We start from the raw sequence: 19,079 nt of genomic DNA on the forward strand, positions 1-19,079 counted from the left end.
CTGACATGATGAGATGGATATGGCGCCACCTTGTGTCATGTTTACAATGCAGATTATTGACATTAGGTCTGGCAATACAGTCAATCATTATCCTGGTGATTATTTCGCAGATAAACCTATAGACCCCGCCCCCTTTTAAAAAAAAACGGCTCTTTTGAAAGGAACGGAGCCATAAGATCCGGCTCCCTTCAAAGAGCCATAATTCCCATCACTACTGGCTGTATTTCAAAAAAGACTATCCCGAGAGGGCTCGGCTCTCAAATCCTTTCTTCCATTTGCCACCACATACCTCAGCGAGTCTGGCTTTTCTACATTGAAGGTATTGAAAACAAAGCGCAGAGGACGTTTGCAAGTGGACAATGACAAACCTAAAACCTAGGATTGATAAACTGTATAGGAGCCACCAAGCCCACCCCTCCCACCATATTACTGTTCAAAATTATTTAATATTATAAAGACAGAAATCACTTTAAAAATGCTTTAAAAATATGTTTACATTACTATTTAATATAAGGATAGAGGGTGTCGTTTTTTCTCATACTGATATTCTGAACCATCTGTGCTGTTGTATTTGCTGTAAAGTGTCTCTACTGTAGGCTATTTTGATTATATGTACAGCACTTTGGCTCGACCAAAAATCGTTATAAACGTACCATAATAAAACTTGATTTGATAATATTGTGTTAAGAATGTTTATAACAGAAGACACAATTAATGTAATGAATGACAAACAAAAGATAAATACGAAAAATGTTTAGAAGAATAACTGATTATTAATTATTAATACAAATATATATTAAGAAAATGTATTAAGCTGTATGATGAATGTCATATTTTCCATCATAATGTAATAACAAAAATGGCAACAGGGGGGTCCCCGCCAGAGGATAATGCTATAATATGGGGACCTTGGGATGGCAAAGGTTGGGAACCCCTGACATAGACTATAAGGGTAATAATATATAAAAGGTAGTAACAACACAGACTGTATGTCAGGGTAATAGCAGCTGTGTGCTTCATTGAGATGAACACGCCCATTAAACAAACGTTGGAGTCGGAACAGGAAGTTAATGCTACTTGTCACTGCTTCCTTTAAATCTAGCTTTCAACACCTTCTGCCACATCGATCATTTGTTGTAAGTAAATACTTTGTATTACAATACGTTTGAACTATTTTTACTCAAAGGGATTGAGAGATTCAATACATGTGGAACGACTGACGTTTCGATACTAGGGACGTCACAGGAGGAACTTGACAGGTCTTTAAATCCTGCCTGCTATTCAGTCAAGTGTTCTGAAAGAAGTGAGCCGTCTGTTACAGTGCTGTTGGGGTCTTTAAACCCACCATGCCAGCAGTCGCGGAGGAAGGAGCACCCGGTGAGGAGGAGCAGCCCCCGCTGAGCTGTTCTCCCGTGGGCCCGGAGCCCAGTCTGCCCGCTGCCCCCACAGAGGGCGCGGAGGAGCGGGCAGAGGAGCAGGCAACGGCCCGCCCCCAGCACACCTCTGCGGAGCCCCCTCTGGACCAGTTCCGGATCAGAAAGTTCTTCGTGTTGAGGGTAAACACTTCTGCTGTATGGTCTTGTTGGTGAAATTAAACAAGTTTTAGAAATGTCCCATCACGTGCAGCTGACATGTGTGAAAAGTCTAGAAGAATATTACTAAAGCTAAGCAACGTCACGATATACTGTACCGGAGCTAGCTTAAAGCTAATGTTTTATCTGAAGTGCACGCACGCACGCACACACACACACACGCTCATTTGTCTGAAAAATACTTCCTTCACCACTGTGTCAAATCCTAAGTGATTGCTCTTTAAAATAAACCTACATTGCATTTTATATATTCAAAGACAGAAAGATTTAACTTTTCCCGCAGGAATTGCCCATTGTTTATTTCGAAAACCTTGATAAAACATTGGCAAAATACTGTAGACTACAATGCAAATGTCTATGCAAATGTTTTACAACTTCCCTTTCCTTCAAATCAAGTTACCTAGCACTACACCTGGATTTATGCAGACTGTAATGTCTAAAGAGATAAACCTCTATATTACATAATATAGTTAGATATAGACCAACATATCCATAGTGATTAATAAACAAAAATATGACACATCATTAACAAATGGAATAATATCAGCAGCTCACAGTATGTTAGTTGACGGCCGGTGGTTTTGGGGTCCCGTGTTCCGACTCAGCTCCATGCTCACATTGCTGTTGAACTGTCAGCGGCCCTTATGGACTCCTAATATCTTTAACTTGCCATTGAAATAATAAAACGTGCAAAGATAGAATCTTAAATGACAGTTTGAGTGTGGATTGCATTAGAAAACAGAAATGCTCAAAGCTGACAATTGGATGTGTAATGTATTATGTACAGAAGCTTTCTCTTCTTCAGGAGTTTCTCAGATTTATACACAGGAGCTGCACACTCAGCTTTCTTCATTTGCAATCATTTTCATATGCAGCAGAGGCTTTGTTTTTTGACGTGCTGACATTTTGTTGGAGTACGAGTTCCATCTGTGTTTCTGCCTCAAAGATTGCCCCTTAAGCGTTCTGTGCAATGATTGTTATTGTCACAATGGAAATTTAGACAGTGACACCGTGCATTTGTCTCCTCAGCCTGGAACTCTGAGTCAGGCCGTGAGAGACGTGGAAGCTCTGGTGGATGGCACGGTGGATGGTAGTGTTCGTGGCGTCTGGCTGATGGCAGAGTGAGTTTTTAGCATTTTATCCTTGTAGAAATTCGTATTACACCATTATCAAATTAATTGAAATTTCATTTTTTCCGATCAACTAATCGTTTGAGTTTTAGATAACGTATAATTGTACAAAAAATATTCAAATCATAATTGATTCTGTGACATTAATTGTCAAAAATGGTAATAATCCTTTATTGATCTTCATCAACTGCCTATACAAATGGGGGCAGTGGTAACATACATTTATTTGTATTGAACTGTTCAAAAAACCTTACAAATCTGGGATCATTCAGCTTAAAAAAATAAAATGCGATTACCTAACCGGAGTTACAAGGTTTTCACATGAGTGATGACCATAATTTCACAGTTTGTATCATATGTTGCTCATCCATAATCCATCATTAATATATCTACTATATAACTGTGGAAACCCTCCTGCACATAAGGAGAGTGGTCCCTTCTTCTTAAAATCTTCACATATGTGATTTTACAGGCCATTTTGTCCAGCATGATGATGAGGCTTTCTCATTAATTAAGCTTAATATCAATGTTTTTATAAACTCTAAAATCCTAAGAATATTATATAAGTCAAAGCAGAGGAAGTGAACCCTCTGCCTCGAATGCAGAGCAAGTTGAAGTGACTACAGGACATTTACCAAGTGCACTTACAGATGTCGGATTGTATCACTCCTGCACAAGCTTTCAGGAAACATTTAAAAGGCTGGCCATGTGAGGATGAATAATACATCCCGTTTATGCAGCTCCGTCCAACTCACCTTAAAGTTTGTCCTACATTTGGTAGCAGTCACTGTTGCCACAGAGGCAGCCGCAGGATGGCTGATGTCAGGAAAGCACAAGGAAATCTTCGTGGTTTTGCTGGTGACTGCTGCTGACTTTAGAAAGAGCAAGATGATGTGAATTGATCTGTTATAACATGTAAATTATAGTATCCGTCAAAAAAAAAGACATTGCTTATAGTGAAAACCACCCTTGAATGATGGGAAAGTAGACTAAAAGATTTAGGAATCCAAACTATAACATATAATAAGTACCCTGTATCAGGGGCGGACTGGGACTAAAATTCAGCCCTGGAAACTGTCCCAGTCCGGCCACATGAAATGTCAAATGCTAGAAATCCGCTGTTTATTATTTAAAGTTTTACGTCCGATTTGCTCCTTTTTTCCTCTCTGTACACAGCTCCAGTTTGGGCATTGGCCTGTCATCAGATTTCATTTTTAGTTGCTGCTGTAGCGGAAGTTTAGTACAATTATTTTCGATGAAATACTCCAAATCTCCACCCTCCATAATTGCACTTGCTTGCTACTTTTTAAGGGCAGTGATGACAGTTACAGTACGAACTGAATTTGATGCGATTTGATTGGATTGTGAGGCATGACGTGAGTCTCATCTGATTGTAAATCGATAGTTACGACTGTAACTACGGTTCTATGAGTCCCGGAAGACCGCCAGAGGCGGTGCTTTAGCACTGGATATGTCCATCGCCCGCATGCGCAGTTCGAGTACCTAATAACAACAAAGTCACCTGTGACCCACGTGACTACGGCTACATAGGCCGGTGTCACTATTGGATCGGTTCCCAGAATCTTCTCGCGAGCACACAAGAATTCTGAGTGACCGGAAACTCTGGCGGTCATCCGGGACTCATAGAACCGTAGTTACAGCCGTAACTATCGTTGTATTTCGTCCCTACTGACCGCCAGAGGCAGTGCTTTAGCACTGGATGACCTATACCAGTGACCACCAACTGGCGGCCCGCGGGCCACATCCGGCCCGCCAGACATTCTCATCCGGCCCGCACGACGGGGTTGGCGGAGCAGTAACCACTGTGTGCAGTATCGGAGTCCAACAGAGAGGCAGCAGCTCCGGGACAGTAGACTGCGTACTGCGAAACCTTCCCTGCCTTGAAGAAGAAGTGATCCTTCGTTGTGAAGAGTTGTGTTTTGTGCGCTCCGCACCACAGCAGTAGCCCCGCTGCGACAGAGTCCAACAGAGAGGCAGGAGCTGCGGGACACTGCTGCATTGTTGTCAGCTGCTGCTGCTGCTGCAGCTTGTGGCGCCTGCTTCGATGAAAATAACTTTCTAATATCCATAACTTTATAGGCTATTAGCTTAAAACTCGTCAGGCGCTAGGAAGGATCACTTCTTCTTCAGGGCAGGGAAGGCTACGCAGTATGCAGGCTAATGTCCCGCAGCGGCTGCCTCGCTGGTGGACTCCGGTACTGCACATTACTCCCGAGACATTTTCAGAAAAAAAAAAAATCTTTTACATTTTTTTTAATTTTTTTAAGTGAAACATCCGGGGCTGTTCAGAAAACATCCGGGGCTTGAGCCCAAGTAGTCACCCCCTAGCGCCGCCACTGGTGTGCGCACAGCGCTGCAGCATGTCTGTGAGCCAGAGAGATGCAGCGTGTCTGTGAGGCCCCGCCCCCGCACGCAGATGAGAGAGAGAGAGATCTCTTTTACGTTTATGTAGCATTTATTTATTGTCGAAATGATGACATTTCATAACGGGATCAAATCAAAGTGAATGGCCTGCTGCTGCTGAATGAATGGCAAGTGACTGGAACAAGTTATTACATCATTTCAGATAATAAATAATATTGATAATTCATTCTATTTAGGGGCGCCTTTCAAAGCACCCAAGGACACCTTACAATTCATAACATATTCCAAGGAAAGGTTTTAAGACAGTACAAAGAATGCAGTCCGGGTGATGTTTTTTATGTGTGGTGCAGATGAGAGGGAGCTGTCCACAATGACACCAAGATGTTGTGTTTGAGTTCTCGATAAGCCATTAAAACAATAAAACAAGTGTCTCCTGTTCACCAAAACATACCCATCTGTTATGGAAAAAGAAAGTATTCTAAAAGTAATCTGAATACGTTTTTTTAAGACACGTAACTGTATTCTGATTACTTTCAGAGCATGTATTCTGTATTCAGTAACTGATTACATTTACAAAGTAACCCTGCCGAGAAGTGATCCTTCGTTAGCGTGAAGAGTCTGCTAAGCTTTATGCGGGGTGTCCCCCCCCCCCCCCCCGGTCAACAACTTCAAAATTCTGGGCTATATAAAAATCGCTGGCCCGCGATATTGTCTATTGGATACATTTTGGCCCTTGGACAAATGTAGTTGGTGATCCCTGACCTATACCAACCCTGTCATGAAGAATCCAAGCCCTTTCTCACTACTGGAAGCAGCGGAGCTCGGTAACAGGACCACGCCCAAATGATGGGGAGTGGCGACATTGACCCGGTAGAACGTGGAGAATGTGCCAAACGATGCCCACGACGCCGCGGCGCAGATGGTCTCCAGGGACACCCCTCTCAGGGCAGCCCAAGACGTTGAGATGCTCCTTGTAGAGTGACGTCTCACCCCTGACGGCGGGGGCCGGCCACTGGCCCCATAGGCAGGTGAGATTGTATCCACAACCCAGTGGGACAGCCGCTGCTTGGAGAGAGCACAGCCCCTTCTCGTGCCGCCATGGCAAATGAAGAGCTGCTCTGACTGTCGTATATGGGCCGTAGCACCAATATACGCCTCTAGGGCACGCACAGGGCACAGCAACTCAGGCGTGCCGTTCTCCTGTGGGACGTTAAAGCGCGCCAGCTGGATAGGCCGATTGGAGTGGGCTAGTGGAAGCACCTTGGGCAGGAACGCCACGTTCGGCCAGAGGGCAACACCCGAGCCATCGGAGTTCCACCTCAGGCATGTATCGCTCACGGAGAGGGCATGTAGCTCTCCAACTCGTTTCCCTGAGGTCATGGCAAGCAGAAATGCTGCCTTTAAGGACAGCCACTTAAGCTCTACCTGGGCCAGGGGCTCGAAGGGAGGAGATGATAGGGCATCCGGCAGCAGGGGCAGGTCCCAAGCCGGAGCCCAAGGGGTGCTAGGGGGATGCTGCCGTAAAGCCCCTCTCAGGAAGAGAGACACCGACCTGTGGCACTCCGTCGTGGCGCCGTCGACCCGAATATGTCGAGCAGAATTAGCAGCCACATAAATTCAGAATGGAGTGAGAACGCCCACTATCTAGAAGGGACTACTGTCTGCGTACATGCCCCCCAGTTGGGGTAGAAAGTGCGTGAGTGCAAGCTGCACAGTCCAAAGCTCTAGCACGTTGACATGGCATGCACCCTCCTGGGCAGACCACTGACCCTGAACAACCCTGACCTGCCGTAGTGCACCCCACCCCGAGAGACCTGCACCTATGGTGACGGTCTCCTGGCGGGATGGGCACGCCCATCATGGGCACGCCCTGCCCCTCCAGTGTGACAGAGAGTGGAGGCAACGCTGCGACGCCCTGACTTTCCTGTGCCTGTGCCACTTGGCGTCCAAGTGAAGGCTGTTCAGCCACATCTGAATGGGGCGCAACGACAGCGGGCCTAAGGGCCCAACGGCCGAAGCAGCCATCAGTCTGCCCAAGGGCCGGAGGAACTGAATATAAGGCACCATGTTGCCCGGCCCACGTGGAAGTAGGCATCCCTCAGGTCCACGGTTGAGAACCACTCCGCCTGTGCATGTGCTGTGGTCAGCATATAGAATGGCAGCACCTTCAGGAATCTGTTGATTCCTCTGAGGTCCAAGATCAGGCGAAATCCGCCGACTTTCTTGCTCACGAGAAAGTACGCCGAGTAGAACCCCCTGGGCTAAGCAGAGGGTCTACTGGCTCGATTGCGTCCTTGGACAGAAGGACGGACAACTCTTGGGCCAGAGCTAGGGCCTCTGCCGGATCGCTGACGACTGTCATTTTGGCCCGGCCGAAGGCTAGGGGCCGGAACTGCGGTTCGTACCCCTGGGTTAAGGTGAAAACCACCCAAGGGCCGGAAGTACAGACAGCCCAGTAACTGAGCTGCTGCTGGGAATGAAAGTCTCGGGGCCTAACCCCCCGGCGCCCCCTGGCACGAGGCCGCCTAGAAGGCCGGCGGCACGAAAGCCCCCGGGAGGTGGATGAGTGGGCCGCTGGGACCTGCGCAGACCACCACTGTAAGCTGGTGGCTGAGAGCGGCTGATAGAGGGGCCCCTGGGCCTGCTGGGAGCGGGCACAGGCCTATGAAGACCCGAGAGCTGCTGCCTGGTCTGCCTAGCTTGGGCAGAACCCTCCAGTGCCTACAGGGCAGCTGCCCCAAACAGCTCCCCTGGCTCGACTGGCACACTACGGAGGACATGTCTCCGACAGTGGTGACTGAGCAGACCAAACCTGGCGACGAGTCTGAACCAATAAGGACATAACTCGTCCCTATTCCCTAGGCCAGGGGTGCCCAACCTTTTTTGAACCGAGAGCTACTTTTAAAGATGCCAGTCTTTCAAGATCTACCAGTCCAAATAGAGAGGCGTAGTTACTGACAGCCTACTACCTGGTAAATACACACTTCTACTTGTATAAAACTGACCTTTGTACGATTAATACTTCATAAAATACTGCAGATCCTTTATTTTACCTCTTTCTAATCTACACACATACAAGTATTTAACTGAAGTTACACAACAGTGTTGTTGACACAGAGTTGGAGTTTATTCACACGTCACTACAGTGGGTAATGTTTTCAAGAAACATTGAACAGTGCTGCCACATATGACACAGAAAGAAAAGACCCTTTCTTTGCCATTATATACAAATAGTGTTGCTACAAAAGTATAAATGAGGCTTACTAATAAGACAACTCAGATCTGAAGCTACACAGGAATCTGCTGCCAAAGTGCAATAAAAAAGTCAAAATTAATAGAATCAAACCTTTTTTTTGTTGCATTTTAGTAGAGTATAAAAATAAATGCCTTTTAAAATAGGATGCAAGCAACACTAGTTTCTTAACCTGAATTGATAATAGACTATAATCAATTTAAGTTTGCATTCTTGTACAATAATTATAATGAATAAGTTCAAACAAACTAAAACTTACAGCTGATTAATAACGGTATCTAACTTGAGTTTTTATTATATCAAAAACCTGTTGAAATGCTATTGTTTACTGTCCCCAAAAAGCACGTCGGCAGCCTCCAGGAAAGCTTCTTTCACAACTTCGCCGTCTTTGAAAGACTTCATGTGTTTCGCAAGAACGTGACTGACACGATAAGATGCTATAGTAGCAGCCTTGCTCTTGTTGTTGGGCCTGGTGAAAATGCACTGCTGTGCATTTAGCGGTCCTTTCAGGCCCCTCCCCTTTTGGGAGCGTAGGGCAGAATTAGGAGGGAATTCCGTCTCGTAGCGTTTGTGCACCGTCTTGAAATGCCGCTCCTAAATGACCCTTCTTCGATAAAGCCACGCTCGCATTGCAGATGAGACGGATGGACTTTGAATTGGAATAGATACAGAAATAATCATCCTCCCACTCGGAGTGAAAATTATATATTTTGGGCTTTTTTGCTTCTGCCATAATTGCGGTCTTGTGTGTGTGCGGACTGTCACTCCTGTTGAGTGTTGACACGGACAATGTCAGCGAAATAGTGCCCACTGCCCACCAGCCACGCCCCGACACATGGGGTCACGCCGGCCAATCACAAAGCTTTGATGCGTTCAAGCGCATTATTCTGGCACAGGAAAATTATGTTATAGGACATTAACGATAAAACAGAATATTGTTGTTGTATTTTTAGACACATCTCGCGATCGACTGGGAACCTCCCCGCGATCGACCGGTCGATCACGATCAACTGGTTGGGCACCCCTGCCCTAGGCATTAGGGCAAAGGCTTACAGTGATGCATCACTGAGGCCCAGCAAATAAGGCTCAGCCGGAGCCTGCTGCAGAGAGGTAGAGACAGCCAGTATCAGATGGGAGAGGGAGTTCCCGTGTCACTGTGTTGTAGGCCCTACAGAGCAGCTCGTTTTTGACCCTGCACTGAGGCCGAGGGCACCTGGCATCAAGAGCCAGAATCGGGGAGGCGATGGCAGGCTCAATGGATGGCAAGCAACCCCGCCCCACCCTCGCCGGATCCTGCATGGCAGCAGAGTGGGAGAGGGCCCTGGTGTCTCTCCAGCATGCATGGAGCTCCCTCAGGTACTCCTCTGAAGGAGGAACAGTGGGAGTGAAAAGAGGGCAGGGTTATGCCTGAAGAAGGCGCTAGCCTGAGCCGAGTCGGCCTGCGGAACCTGAAGCTCTAAGCGTACCAGGGCCGCACGAATAATGGCCGTCATGGAGGCGTCCTCCGTGTCCTCTGAGCAGAGGAGTGGGAAGCCTCCTTGGAGGTGAGCGGGGCCCCCCCCCCCTTCATAGAAGAGGTTTATCCAGAGCCGCTAGCGACATGGCATCCTCAAGCAGAGGTGTGGCAACCGAAGGAGAGCAGGGCGACAAGCTAGTAGCCCCCACACCGGCCCCTGGCTGAAGGGCCAACAGGAGCGACTTCGTCTGCTCCATGACGACAGCTAACCGGCTACCTGCTGAACGGAAAGAGTAGAGCAATGCTCCTACTCGCCGAACACAGAGAGGGATGTGAATGACCTACACCCACGTTACTAGCAGAGGGAGCGGGAGCGAGAGCACTGCCTTCACCTAGCTGGATTTAATAAAGAAGCTTAACGGGGCAGCTTAGCCAGGCGACTGCTGCCAAGAATCAAGCAGCACGTCTACCAGGAGCGGGGGCGAAAAACACTGCCTTCACTGGATGAGTTAACCAATGAAGCTCAACACAACATGCAAGACGTCAGCCAAGCGGCCGCTGCTAACAGTCAGAGCAATACGTTACATGGAGCGGGAGCGAGAGCACTCCCAGCTAGAAATGTTTGGTTCTAAAAACATTCTGAGAATGTTACAGTCATTGTTCTAAGAAGGTTTTCAGCGGGAAGTTTTTGTTTGGTTCCCAGAACGTTCTTCTGAAAGGTAGGATAACGTTCTCTAAAAACCTTCCTAAAATGTTTTTGATAACATTATGCCCTAATGTTCTTAAAACATTTTCAGCTGCAAGTTAGATTTGTTTATGTTGCCAGAATGTTATTATTTTAGAGAAGGATAACATGGTTTATGTTAAAAAGTATGCAAATGTTCTGTGGTAACAATTTACTAAAATATGTTTACATTATTAGAAAATAAAGACTTAATATTCCTGTAATTGTTCAACTCAAAATTCCTGGGTAAGTGGACTGACCACTGTGGTCATTAGGATGATTATGATAGTGTACTTAACTATTGGAATTTGACTATTAACACATGTAAAAGGATGACTCGGAATCAGCTGGTGAAAGTAACATTTGTTTATCAGAAAAGGGGAGCTGGGAGTGGAGGTTGGTTATGGCAGCAGTGGGAAACAGTTGTTCCAGGGTGGGTGGAGAGGCCTGGCTGGTCTTGGGAGTGTGGAAGGCCTTGGATTTCTCCTGGGAGGGACATACAAATGAGTGTGAGGCAAAAGCAGGCAAAGTTGTCAAAGAATATGCTGGTAAAAAGGTAGAGCGGCACGCAACAAACCGTACACGGCAACAATCCGGCAGGGAATGAGTGCAGGCTGCAGGCTTTCATAGTGTGGCTGATGAGCAGGTTGCAGGTGTGGTTGATTGGAGATTGCTCCCAGCCGTGTAGAGCAGACCAGCAGGCAGGTGGGGGGGCACTAACCCACTAACAGGGAATTCAGGGACGGGCAGTGATAGTCGGTCCATTCTTCTATATGTCTGTCTTTGGTTTTCTAAGTGTTATTCGATCCATATGACCATAGAGATATGTGCATAAACAACAAAAACACTTGGGGTATAATGTTCGAACAATGTTATCACCAAACATTTTAAGAATGTTTTTAGAGAACGTTATCCTACCTTTCAGAAGTACATTCTAGGAACCAAAATAAAACTTCTCGATGAAACCATTCCTAGAACAATGAATGGTAACATTCTCAGAATGTTTTTAGAACCAACAATGTCTAGCTGGGAACTCAGACATGCCTACGCAAACGTGCAATATCATGAATTACGTGCTTGTTTTTTTCTAAAAACGAAAATGTGGTGACATCAGATTTCTTTTAAACATCCTTTTCAAACAAATGCAGCAAGTTTGTTCTTTAAAGCGCACTACAAATAAATCTGACGTTGACCATGACCCTGTTAATATTTCGCAACACAGGAACATTTTATAAAAAGATAATAACCTCCTGAAAACATTATCCAAATGTTGCTTTCAAAATGTTCTTCTTTGGTTATCATGTAACATTGAGGGACCGTTTTATAAAGAACATGTTTAATGTGTTACCCAACAACGTCCAAAACACATCCTTAGAATGTTGCATGCAAAACGTTCCACTTTTGTTAACATATCACATTAAAGGAACGTTTTATAAATAAACTTTATGTAATCTCAGGCCTCAATAACATCCTGAAAACATTTTCAGAATGTTACATTGAAAATGTCCTTCATTTGTTATCATGTAACATTGAGGGAACGTTTTATAAAGAACATCTTTAATGTGTTACCCAACAATGTCCAAAACACATCCTTAGAATGTTGCAAGGAAAACCTTCCACATTTGTTAACATATCACATTAAAGGAACATTTTATAAATAAACTTTATATCATCTTAGGCCTCAATAACATCCTCAAAACATCCTCTGAATGTTGCAGTTAAAACGTTATGTCTTAGTTAACCTTAAACCATATAGGAACATTATTTGAAAAAATAAACATCCTAAAAAGGTTCTTTGAACATCAGATTAAAATGTTTCTTTAAAACCTTATTAGAACCAATAGGTAACGTTAGCCAAAGTTGTGAGAACGTTCCCCGCTAGCTGGGCTGCCTTCACCAGCTGAATTAAATAATGAAGCTTTAACAAAAAATGCAAGATGTTAGCCAAGCGGCTGCTGCTAAAAATCAAAACAATACGTTACTGGGAGCGGGAGCACTGCCCTCACCAGCTGAGTTAAATAATGAAGCTTAACAGTACACGAAAGACGTCAGCCAAGCGGCTGCTGCTAACAATCAAAACAATACGTTTACCGGGAGCGGGAGCGAGAGCACTGCCTTCACCAGCGGAGTTAAATAATGAAGCTTAACAGTACATGCAAGACGTTAGCCAAGCGGCTGCTGCTAACAATCAAGCGAGATCAAGTCAAACACAAATGTTTAAGACCAGCTAACTAGCTTCTAAAGAAGAGAACAGCACAGAGCCGTAGTTACAGCAGTAACCATGGCCAGTACTTACACGGCATAGAACCGTAGTTACAGTAGTAACTATGGCCAGTACTTACACGGCATAGAACCGTAGTTACAGTAGTAACTATGGCCAGTACTTACACGGCTTGGAACCGTAGTTACAGTAGTAACTATGGCCAGTACTTACACAACTTAGAACCGTAGTTACAGTAGTAACTATGGCCAGTACTTACACGGCTTAGAACCGTAGTTACAGTAGTAACTGTGGCCGGTGGCTAAAAAAGTCAGCCAAACGGCTGCACACTAGATAATATAATATTGGGAGGATGAAATCCTCTTTAATGGCCACACATGCAGAGCACACAGCACACACAGTGAAGATTGTTCTCTGCATATCATCCTAGTGCTACAGTCTAGTACTAGGAGCAGTAAATACCACGATACTACTACTACTGCAATCAAAACCATACGTTACCGGGAGCGAGAGCACTGCCCTCACCGACTGAGTTAAATAATGAAGCTTAACAGTACATGCAAGGTGTTAGCCAAGCGGCTGCTGCTAACAATCAAGCAACCAAGTCAAAACACAATGTTAAGATCCGATAATTAGCTTCTATGGAATAGAACAGCCCGCATAAAACCGTAGGCCATGGTCACAGTAGTAACCATGGCCAGTGCTTACATGGCCTAGGACCGTAGTTACAGTAGTAACTATGGCCAGTACTTCCCTTACTCTCTGCATCTAAACAAAAAACGGGCAAAATATGGCACACTGGGCTTTCCATACTAAATTGAATGAGAGACGCAGCTAAAGCTGGGACTCAAATGCTAATGATTGCTCGGGCACAACGCCACAAGCAGAACTTTCAAAAGAGCATAATAAGGGCAACTTTAAGGGAGAGGAAGCGGGAACACTGTCGTCACCAGAAAGTCTAAGCCAAACAATAAATAAGACAGCAATCAGGACAACTTGGCTGGGAGAGGGTGCAGGGACACAGCCATCACCAGCAACAAGTTGACACAAACCTGTCCGTCAAGGCTCTGCACAGCGCACAGCCCGCCACAGCTCCTGGAGGACGCGTTAACAACCCGTAGCTCCGACTGTCAGTCGCGAAGCTGCACGCGGCCAGCTGCTTGCAGAGAAATCCCTCAGATCAAACGTTCAAACCTGAACGCTGTAGGCTACAAGAATGTAGCCGCGGTACTCTCGCGAAGCGAGAAGATGAAAAGGAGCCGATCTGCTAATGACGCCGGCCTATGTAGCCGTAGTCACGTGGGTCACAGGTGACTTTGTTGTTATTAGGTACTCGAACTGCGCATGCGTCCGATGGACATATCCAGTGCTAAAGCACCGCCTCTGGCGGTCAGTAGGGACGAAATAGAACCCTCCATTTTTTTCACCAAGGGAAGCCAATTTCGGCTAGCCTCCTCTCGCAAAAAAGAGTGCAATCTACTGTTTCACCATAACATCTAGAGTGGCGCTGTTTGACTCTTTGTAAAATACTCAATGAGAATGGGGGAGAGATGGGCCGGCAGAATAATTACCGAAACTAAACAAAGTGTTTTTATTTATTTATTAAAATTATAACTACAATCCAAAAAAACAGGGGAAAACTGGCTTCCCTTGGCCTCCAGGAGAAAACGCCACTGAGTTCAAGGGATAACTAGAGAATGCAATTCCTGAAGAAATTGCTAGTGGCAATGCTTTATGCTGAAAAGCTGACGCTAAACTGCTATGCTGAAATGTAATGTGTAAGAAAAAAGTGAATCATTTAGATTAAAATGAAATGTGTAAGAAGAAAGTGAATAATTTAGATTGAAATTAAATGTGTAAGAAGAATTTAGATTGAAATGATACATGAACACTGGGGGCTTGAATGTGTGATGAGAGAAGAAAAGAAAGTAAAAAGGCTTGGAAAAGCAGCAGAATATTTGAACTGCAAACTTCTGAACTAACTTGATGGTGAATGATCTGTCGCCATGGCAACGGCATTTTTGATGACACCCCATAATACGTTTAGATGCGTTGATGTCTGCATCGTTACCAAACCTGGGAAGTTTTGCGGCGTTTGGAGCAGTTTCACTTAAGTTATGAGAAAACCGTGTTTCATGGCGAGCATTGTGTTGCCATGGCAACAGCATTTGAATAAATCTCAAAACTGTCCCGTAGATGTCTTCACGGCTGGACTGTTAGCACAAAAGTGAAGTTTGAGCACTTTTGAAAACATTTCATAGGAGTTAAAGCGACATCATGTTTTATGGCGAGGGATGCGTTTCCATGGAAACGGCATATGGTGAGATCTCAGATTTGGCGTAGAGCTGTTGAGGCATGGACCGCTGATATACAAGTGAAGATTGGGGGACGATTGGACCGTGTCGATTGGACTTACAGCGACATCCTGTTTCATGGTGAGTTGTATGTCGCCATGGCAACGGCATTTGATGACACCCCATAATACGCTTAGATGCGTTGATGGCTGCATCGTCACCAAACCTGTGAAGTTTTGGGCTGTTTGGAGTATTTTCACTGAAGTTATGAGAACCGTGTTTTATTACATTACTCTCTCTCTTCTCTTGATCGCCCTCTCCCTCTTCTCTCTCTCTTCGGCATATGATGATGACACCCCATAATTGACGTAGAGCTGTTGAGGGCAGGACCATTAAAGGTCATTTTAAAGGTTTCATTTTGGAGAAACCAGCTCGAGTGCGCTAGAATTTGAAAATACACAGCTGGAAAAAATCTGCCACTTCCTTACAGAGCCCCTCCTCCAACACACACGAACGCGCACATGACCCATGAGGGCACGAGATAAGTTTGTGCACAAATGGAAGGCTGACAGGCAGGTAGGCCATCCAGTTATTTTAGCCGGGCCGGCTAAAATGATTGGTCGTGCTTTTTACAGTACCACGGCTTCCACAAATGACACTTTTTTATGGATTTTTTGTCAAAGCACTTAAGATATTCATTGCTATCGGGATGTTAAGAGCATTCCATGGAATATAACAAAAAGTGTATCTCGAGCCGGTTTCTCAAACTTACCTACCCCACCTTTAACCTTTATCTGAAGTCTGCTGCTCTGAGCATGTCAGTTGGAGCGATGACATCATCGTGTTCCATTACACAGGTGTTTATATGTGAGCTAACGAGCTCTGTAGAGATCACAGGTTTCCATTGTTCTGAATGAGAGATGAACCTCTTACATGTGAACGTTTTGTGGAAGAACCGTAACAGATATCGGTGACATTTCAAAGCGTGAAGCATGTCAAGGAAGTTGAGTATCTGAAGTGTAATTTTTGGTGTAGTTTCGGGTTAATAATGTGGCCTTTTTGGCAGTTTAACTAAAGGCGTGCGGCTGCTGCCGTGAGGAAATATCAGCCTGAAATTACAATGGGCTTTAATGGATGAATGTTGAACGTTTTTGTCACTTCATGCCCTCAAGAGGCATTTTGTTGAATTATTTTTGCTTAATTATTTGTCATTTTTCAAGCTACGAGATGTTTTCCTACGTTTGTCATGATAAATTATGTCTCAGGAATGTAGGGTTTGGGAATTATGGCAGTTTTAAAAAAATATATGAAGGTACATTTCAAGATTTTCTACCCTCTAGCTGTGACATCACGCACCCTAGTTAATGTGAAGAAAACCTCTAAAACAAGGTCTGAACAATGTTTAATATCTCTAAAAGTAAGAATCAGATTTAATAGTTGTTTTACACAAATAATGTCAGAAAGATGTGTAACATTTTAAAGTTGGAATGAGGTTTCTGAGTGAAAGTATGAATGAACAGTTAGCAGTTGAAGTCGCATGAAGATTTGTTGAAGTCTGAAGATTTCCTCCATTGACTTCAATGTTAAAAATGTGATGTATTATGGGATGTATCTCTGGAGTTATGAAAATTATAAATGAGAAAAGTATTATCCATCGATTCCCGACCGAGCAGAACGTTTTGATGTTTGAACGGAGTTTCTGCGATGTTCAATGTGGGAGGAGAAGACCGGCAAAATACCGGCGGAATAATAATAATAAACTTTTCGTGCGTAGAATAACAGTTAGTGGTTCTTCTCACCCACCTCTTAATCTTGCCCTGCACTTGTATGTGCCAGTTGAGATGGTTCTTCCACCAGCTCAACTCTGTCCCTCATCATGAACGCAGGAGGCTGGCTGTATATCTGAACTCGCGCCTTCATCATTCTCTTCATCATCTTGCACTTGTTTTAAGATGCTGCTGATAGTGCTTGTAGCAGCGCTGCTGCCAAAAAGGTCTGTCAATTTGCGACATGTATATGCTTCACCTGCCAGTGACTTCACCTTTTTTTCTCTTGCCTTCTCGGCCCCACCTTTTTCTTTTCGTTTTCTTTGATTTGTATCCATGTGTTTTCATTCTCCCTGTCTGCCGTGGCGTCTAATCCCTTCTCTTCGTGTGGCCGGTCTTTTTTCTTCTTCGTGTGTGATTATTTGACAAATAAGAACCACACAACTGCATTAGCGGCTGCTGTCGCCCTCTGTCGGCCGTCAGCGCAACTTAAATGATGACGTTAAACAATTGTTTTGAAAGCGCCGGCCGTCAACGGCCCTTGAGGACCGGCCGTTCTGTGGTTCTCCAGATTCTACAGATGGCCAGTCCGCCCCTGCCCTGTATCAAGATTGATGCAAAACAAGTGACATTTAACCTTTTTAGAGAGGTTTAGCAAAAAAAAAACACCTCTGGGGTCATTTGGTTTCATTTTCCATATCTCTGGCCCGCCTCGGTCGATGTTGATGATTGACATCTCTTTTTAACCGTTAGAGCCAATAGAACCGAGGGAAAGTTCCTAAAATCCATCTAAACATTACCCATTGGTGAATGAGTGATGCATAGCCAGAATGCCCAAAACCGGAAGCTGTCATACACTCTGGTAGCTCTCATAGCAACTATATATGAAAACTCTGTTTTTGACATAAATATGAAGATGGATTATCAGTCATCATTTCAGACACATTGGATTAACGTATGGATTAACCTTCAGCAGCGTTTTTATCGTTTTAATGCCATTGAACACAACTTTTGATCAGAACAACAGCATAGGTAAGACAATGTCCCGTTTTTGCTCCGTGTTGTGTTGTCGCTCAGAGATGATACTTATACCCCTAGAATCTGTGGAATCTCAGCTTGATAATCAATATCTTGTTTGTGCAGATCCGATATGTAATAAGGGTATTTATACCTAGAATTCTGTGCTAAGTGTGTTAGCATTTGTTCGCTCTGGGCTCATTTAGATGCTTATTGTGAGACTTGTGTTTTGTTTCGGTAAAAATGGTTCGCATCGTCAGTTAGCTGAGTTTCTTCCCGTTAAGTGGGTATGACACATTTAATAGGTTTTTAAATGTTAAGAAGCCCTGAGACACAGTTTCGTGACAAAAAACACAGTTTGAACAGGTTAAAGATGTTATTTATAAAACTTTACCTCAATGTTACATGATAACAAAAGAAGAGCATTCTCCAAGCAACATTCGGAAAATGTTTTCAGGAGGCTATTCTTTTTTATAAATGTTCCTGTGACAACATCCATACATTCATCTGGCTGCTATCAAACTATCAAAATCATCCTAGTGACCAGTCCACTTACCCAGGAATTTTGGGTTGAAAAATTACAGGAATATTATGTCTTTATGTTCTAATAATGTTAATTATTACAAAATATTTTTGTAAATTGTTACCACAGAACATTTGCATAACGTAAAGCACGTTATCCTGGCAACATCAACAAATCTAACTTGCAGCTGAAAACGTTTTAAGAACAGTAGGGCATAATGTTCTAACAATGTTATCAAAAACATTTTAAGAAGGTTTTTAGAGAACGTTATCCTACCTTTCAGAAGAACATTCTGTGAACCAAACTAAAACTTCTCGCTGAAAAGGTTTTAAGAATAGTAGGGCATAATGTTCTAACGATGTTATCAAAAACATTTTAAGAATGTTTTTAGAGAACCTTATCTTTCAGAAGAACATTCTGGGAACCAAAAGAAAACTTCCCGCTGAAAACATTCTGAGAGAATGTTTTTAGAATCAAAGATTTCTAGCTGGGTTATCACTTTAAATATTTTTCCGTGATTGTGTTTATCATAAAGGATACTTTTTTACTTTATTACAAGACACCGGCTTGTTTAGTTGAGTTGGAACTAAAAGCCGATCGCGTCCACACCAGAATAAGTTCCCTGAGGGAAGATTACGCAAATGAAGCCACTGACGTCACTTCTTCTTCTGCTTTGGGTTTACTGGCAGGCCACAAACCACTTCACGGCGAGTACAGT

The 19,079-nt window shown here is 44.1% G+C and overlaps 1 protein-coding gene across 2 annotated transcripts in view; it reads left to right on the forward strand.

The window, feature by feature from the left end:
* The first annotated feature begins 1,041 nt into the window (after nt 1-1,041).
* tprg1 (tumor protein p63 regulated 1) overlaps nt 1,042-19,079 on the forward strand; it is a 42,343-nt gene continuing 24,305 nt past the window's right edge. The window contains exons 1-3 of one of the 2 annotated variants that reach the window (XM_034235720.1): nt 1,042-1,136; nt 1,322-1,556; nt 2,622-2,713. In XM_034235720.1, coding sequence (XP_034091611.1) covers nt 1,347-1,556; nt 2,622-2,713 — 302 coding nt within the window. In that variant the 5' untranslated portion in view covers nt 1,042-1,136; nt 1,322-1,346. Of the gene's footprint in view, nt 1,557-2,621; nt 2,714-19,079 lie in introns of both variants that reach the window. The other variant, XM_034235721.1, reaches the window with a different exon arrangement.

This window comes from Gymnodraco acuticeps, unplaced genomic scaffold (assembly GCF_902827175.1).
Source record: "Gymnodraco acuticeps unplaced genomic scaffold, fGymAcu1.1, whole genome shotgun sequence".
Taxonomy (NCBI): Eukaryota; Metazoa; Chordata; class Actinopteri; order Perciformes; family Bathydraconidae; genus Gymnodraco; species Gymnodraco acuticeps.